The sequence below is a fragment of the Nestor notabilis genome, unplaced genomic scaffold (assembly GCF_000696875.1).
Source record: "Nestor notabilis isolate BGI_N333 unplaced genomic scaffold, ASM69687v1 scaffold3353, whole genome shotgun sequence".
Classification (NCBI taxonomy): Eukaryota; Metazoa; Chordata; class Aves; order Psittaciformes; family Psittacidae; genus Nestor; species Nestor notabilis.
In genome coordinates this window covers 51,849-58,258 of record NW_009920412.1, presented here as the reverse complement: position 1 = coordinate 58,258, position 6,410 = coordinate 51,849, and the positions used below count along the sequence as shown (strand labels likewise).

Genomic DNA, 6,410 nt, shown 5'->3' with positions numbered 1-6,410 from the left:
CCCTGGCCAGACTCAAATTCCCTTCCTTCCCCTCAAGAGAGATCTTTACAGTTTATTAAATAAGATGAGACCACTCAATCTTCCAGTAAAAAAAGTGACACACTGAACCACCCTTTGCATTACAGCCTGCTCAGAGTGGTGGGTGGGGGACAAGAGGCAAATCTCTTCCTGCCCTCACGTTAGTGCCTTGGTAGATATTACAGATGTGTGTGTTTTGCTTCAGTCAAACTGTAATTCATTATTTTGTTCCCATTCTGAAGCAGAATCCCAGGCATGCAGGGCATCCTTGGATAAAAGGTAGGTAGGTATCTAGGTGGAACAGCTGTCATGGAAGGGAAAATTAAATTTTCAAACAGCCCATGACTTGAGCTATCCAGAAAAACACAGGCTCTCTTGCTGCAGGTGATACTTTTATTTTTCTTTTGGTTCTGAATGCATGTAGTGTACCACACAACTGTCTAAAATAATCCTGCAGAGAGAGGATTTAAAAGTGAATTTCATGCAGGGAATCAACCCCCAAAACTGGGGTAATTCTTGGTAGTAGGACAGGTTTAAAGGCTCCAAAGATCTCTAGTTTAACTGCTCTGGGAAGAGATCACATCTGTGGACTGGGGGTCACAGAAGGGTCCAAAACGTCCATAGATGTCCTTAGCCCGCACCGCAAAGTAGTATTTACTGCCAGACACAAACTGTGTAAGAGTGCATGCCATAGGTAGCGGGAGGGCCTTCACTTCCCCAATCTTCTTCCACTGGGAAGGCATAGTGGCGCTTGGGTCCTCGTGGTAGGCATAGAGATGGTAACTGTCCACAGTGGCACAGCTCCTGTCCACCTCCATGACACTCCATGATAGCACAATACCATTTTGGCTCTGTACCCGTGCCAGCTTCAGCTGTGGTTTTTGAGGTGGAGAAGTGTTGGCAGCTTCTGGGGGCAGACGTGGTGGCTGTGGTGCCTCTGGGAGTGGGGCAGGATGTACAGGGCGTGGTGGCTCCTAAGAGACGTAAGAGCAATAAGGAAAAGGTCAAAGTCTACAGTAGTGGAAGAAGACTTTGATTCATCATTCCCCAGGCAACTAGAAGCAAATGAGCCTGCAATCACCCAACCAGCACAACTCTTAGTCCTGTGTGCAGAGGCAAGAAAGCAGCAGCAAATGTTGAGAAGGGATGGGACCAAGGATGCCGTAATTTCTTAGTATCTGCATATAAAACCCTAGCTGTACAGATGATCACTGCCACAGTTATTGCCCAATATCCTCTGCATCTCACCCAAGAGGTGATGGTCTGAACGCTGTGCTCTTTTATTAAGAGCTGAGCAGGCAAATTCACAACTTTAAGCTAATGTACATTTGAGCTGCTGTTCCTACATCATCCAAAACTCCTCAGGCAGTAAATGAGGTTGACAACTCATCAGGCAACCAGGCAAGCTTTCAGTCACAAAAGGCAGAATGGGTAACGGTGCCACGTGGATTTTATCACTTTAAATTGATCATAAAAGCCGCTTTCCCTTCTGTTTTGGTTGTGTTTTGCTCTTGTTTTTTTTCAGGTTGGGGTAGTTTTTGTCATCTTAAGTGTTCTGTGTAATATTGGCTTGATTTTCTCATTATTTATACCTGGAGAATACATTAGGTTGAATTATATTTATATTGAAAGAATGGTGAACTGTCTTGCTAGCAATATATTTAAAATTTCATGCCATCACAATTGATGTGACTGCCCAACAGTAAGTATGCAGGCAATGTATTTATTTTAGTCTCAACAATGATCCGTAGAACTCATTAGGAACTCATCAACAAAGTTTTAAGTTGACAAGCAGGTATTCTTTATTGCAGTGCCAGAGGAATAGCTCCTCCTAGCGTGTTCTGTCCGAGCACCAACCGAACGGTGATTATATTGTAGTCATACATATTCATTATATTGTATACATATTCATGAAGTTGTTTATACATGACATCACATTCCTAGAACATTCTTCCTGCATGCGCACTTTATTATGGTAGTGGTCTTTGGGACCTTTGGTGGTCATGTCTTCATCATCTTCCTCTTCATCACCTTATCCTTTCCTTGAACTCTTGTTCTGGTAGTCTTTGAGGTCTGTGCAGTAGATAAGTGCTTACACCAGTTTAATTAGTTCGGTAACACTGCTGACATAAGTAAGTGATTTCTCCCCATCCTTCTACTTATCAGTTAACCTAGCTACAGCACCTCCTGAACATCTGCTAGTTTCAGACACTCTTTATCTATGGTCCTTATTTTGCTTACAATACATTTTATATGAAGGTCATAAGGTTCTAAAACTATGTCAGCTACAACAATTTATCTTCTACAAGGATCCTTATTATGTTCTTTTGGTTAGGCTTTTTAGGTTTGGAAAGTTTTGTTGTTATGTACAAAGCCACCAAGCTTAAAGTTACTTAAAACTGAATTTTCTTATTTACAAAGGATCTTATTTCATTTTGTACTTCCTTGTCTCAACAACAAAACATGAAATGAATCAGAGTAAATTCTCAAATACTTATGAAAAACGGTTTGAGGTGATGCAGAAGTAATCACCCCCAACAGTGATAAAACTCCGAAATTTGGGAGTTGGCAGCTTTGAGGATCTTGTCTGTACCTTGTTCTCCGACCCCAGTTTTGCAAACAGCTGTACTGAGAAACTGGTCATCCAATTTGTAGCCAAACCATGACAAAACCTTTTAGTAGCAGTTCTGTACCTTAACTCCACAGCAAACCATTCATGCTACTGGTGATCTGGAGAACACTGGGGTAAGCTAACAGACTGCACAGCTTTTACCAGTCTCAAGTTGCCATATGTGACAGGGTGGTGGTAAGCATGTGAACTGACTGCAATGTGTCTACAAGGCATTTCACTATCCTGCAGTTCACGCTAAGCAGCAATCCGGAAGACGTTAACGCAGAAACAAGCCTATAAATTGCATTAAGTAATTTCAAAAGTACTACTCACAGCATGCACTTGTGGTCGATGATGCACTGTAAGCTGAGGCGTTCCAGATCCAAGAGCTAGTCCATTGTTCACAACATATGCAGTTGTTTGAGGCATTCGTACTGTCATACCTATAAGAAGCACAGTGAATACTTTGAGTATTCAATACTTAAAAATCAGCTAAACAGAACACTGGGAGACCAATTCCTTGGTTTAGTTGGATGACACCAAATTTTGAACTGACACACTCTCCTCAAACTGCCAGCAGACTGATGAAGTACTGCACAACAACAAAATCACCTTCCATCCCCTGAAGCTGTAAAAGAAAGAGAGTAAGTGCTACGTCTGCAGAAGGGACAGAACTTAACTGTGCAAACAGTACTATAAACAGCCACCTGAACTGCCTATTTCTCATCTGTAAGAATTTAATCAGATACACTGTTTTAGCATGACACTTACTCTATCTCAGGAAATGACAATTATCTGAAGAAAGATGGCCAGAAATGTCTTAAGATATAACGTGCAAATTTCGCATGATTTCTAGCTAAGCATACTACTTAGTTGAGGTAGAAATACAGAACTATAATTTGCCAAACACTTTGCATGAATTCTTACAGCTAATCTGTCAAAGTGAAGAGCTCTTAACTCCTGAAACATCTGCTACTGATACTAAAGACCGTTTTAATTATAATATAAACCAATACACCCCAGTAGCAGCATTTCTGAGAGCTGTATAACAAAGATAGTGAAAAATGCAGAATGGACTAAAAGATGAGAACTCATGACAGCTAAAAGGGTTCAAGAAACATCATTGCTTTTTTTGTTACCAATATGTGAAACCTCGCTAAGTGGTATGTAAATATAAAGCCTTGCAATAATCTGTATTCTAATCAAACTAGTATTTCACCTATTGTGGTTAGCCACCTGGCTTCCTTGTCCTGAGGTTCAGGGAATACACAGTGCTATGCAGGAATAGTCATTTTCTTGTGTCTTCTGTGGCTTGTCAAACAATAGTACTGTGTAAGACACAGACATACTTTTCAATCCAGAGTAACAGAACTGCCTCTAACCAAATCAAAGAAAAATCCAGGTTTGAAGAAACCTCTGGAGATGACCTTGCCCAACTTTCTGTGGAAAGAATCATTTTACGTTAGGTAATTCAGGGTCTGGCCAAGGTGAATCTTAATTACTTTGTGCAAACCTGCCTTGATTTCTGAGATTTCTAAGCAGACAACTGCAGGATAAGCATTCCTTCTATCACTGGACCACCAGGTCAGAAGCACTTCACACAAGATCTCTTGTTGGATGACCCTGCCTGAAAAACATGAATTCCTACCTCACCGAGTTCTAGAAAAGGCCTTAAAATAGCATATTGCCTATTTTCTAGTTCTTCAACTACACATTATTTTGCATGTGTAACACTAAAGGTATTCTAGAAATATTAATACTAGTGATGTTTATGTAGTCAGAATAGCTGCTCTAAAATTAGTAGTAGATTCTGACACCACCATGTATTTTGGCACAGAAGAAAATACTATTAAAGATAATTAATGTAAGCAAACGCACAGGTAGGTACTCAAAACTCCTTCCAAACAACAAATAGATCACATCCATCTAACTTGCAACTAAGAGTAACGATGAAGAAAACTAAGTGTGGGCTGGGGCTACCTTGCCTTTTAATGCCTTTTAACAGAAGATGCAGACATGCCCCTCGGAAGACAAGGCTGGTCAGAAAAATCTGAACTCAAATGTACATGGCATAAGAGCACAAGTTGTTTAAAAAATATCAACAAGTACTCTGAAAAGAACAGCAGTTTCCTTACTCCCTGACATTTCACAGCTCAAGAACTGTTGGCTCAACTTCTGTTGAGCACAGCTAATTTTTCACAGTCTATGGCAATGCAGCTGAGCCCCATCATAAAAGACACAGAAATAAATTGCTACAAACATACATGGATATTATCCTTTCCAGAAACTATAGTTTCAGAACAATGAATTCATTATTTCTGCACAAGCCTACATAGGTACAGTCTTACATTGCTCAAGCAGTGTTCTGATTCTGGCTTATACAGATGATGTCTGAAAAATCACTACCTGGATGTCACAAAAGTAGGCTCATACTCAGTGTGCTAGAACACACGGAAATTTATGTTTAACATAAAGGTGTTAAAATAACCATAGGCTAGAAGCTGTGGGAAGCTGAAAAAAAGGCAGTTAAGATCTATCACTTTGTAACATAATAGAGACTATCGTTTAACTTTAAAGTCCTTATTTCTGACACCTACAACTCAGTTCAGAAAATCAGTTTCCTGCTATGGGAAGACACCAGTTACAGGTTTGCAAAGTCAAGATAAACTTGCTGACATCTCTAGTTGGGGAAATTCCAGCATGCATCAATTTCTGATACATTTGTTGAGAAATTTCATCTGTCCAGGCCTAAAGAAAATAAGGAAATTTGCTGGGCACAGGACACAGATTGTTAAAGAACTACATCAGAATGCCTGATACAAATGTAACTTTTAGACAGGAAAACAGACATAAGTTACTACATACTTAATATGTTTTGATCTTACAGTGGTGCTCATCACATTACTTTCCGCTACCTTGTAAAGCATTAGGCATGTCATTCAGAGATGCTTGATTGGCAGAGCTAGTGCCCAAGATTACTTAAATCCAGTTTTTCCTCCTTCATATAGCTGCAGGGGGAATGATTTCTTCATAGCCCAAGATTTTCTCAAGTCTGTAAGCTGGGAAAAAACCCTAACCTCTATAATTTGGACAAGGATTATAAAAAAAACAAACCCAAACCCAAACCCAAAACCCAAACCAAATAAACAAACCAAACAACAAAAACCAAAACGAAAAACCAAATCCCACGTCCATCAGGTAGAACATATCAAGGTGTGACATACAAAAATGTACATGGAAAAAGGCATCCCCTACCTCCAGTCTGTGGGTTGACTGGCCTTAAACTTGGGCTTGACATGATAGCTCCTCTTACAGGATTCTGAGCTGGTGGTGCAGAAAGAGTGGTATAAACCACCTGATGGTTTGCAGGGGTTCTTGGTATAGGAAGCTTTGCAGCAGTTTGAGTCAGTGGCCGATGAGTTACATTCACTGTTGTCGGAGCTGGAAAAAGACAGAAAGACTACAACGTAGAATGGAATTCCACGACATTGAGATGATACACCTATTCCAGAGCACACACCTCATTTGGAAAACTGACTCATTTGAGCTACGCAAAATAAAAACTCTCTCTGTGGAATTCTATCTGCTTTTGACAATGCAAGAAGAGAAAACAGCCTAAACAAACAGGAATTTTCATGTGAAATAATAATGCCAATACATACACAAATTCCAAACAGAAAAATAATACCCCCCCCCCCCAAAAAAAACCCCTAAGGGTTCTGAATGTAAGACAATTCCAATGCCAACTCATCTTCAACAACCATCTACATAAGAAGAAAGT

At 40.1% G+C, this 6,410-nt stretch overlaps 1 protein-coding gene across 1 annotated transcript in view; it reads right to left on the bottom strand.

Moving 5' to 3' along the window:
- Positions 1–350: 350 nt before the first annotated feature.
- The window catches only part of LOC104402706 (activating transcription factor 7-interacting protein 1-like), a 49,134-nt gene continuing 43,074 nt past the window's right edge, over positions 351–6,410 (bottom strand). The window contains 3 exon segments of the mRNA XM_010010654.1: positions 351–992; positions 2,963–3,072; positions 5,885–6,070. Coding sequence (XP_010008956.1) covers positions 576–992; positions 2,963–3,072; positions 5,885–6,070 — 713 coding nt within the window. The 3' untranslated portion in view covers positions 351–575.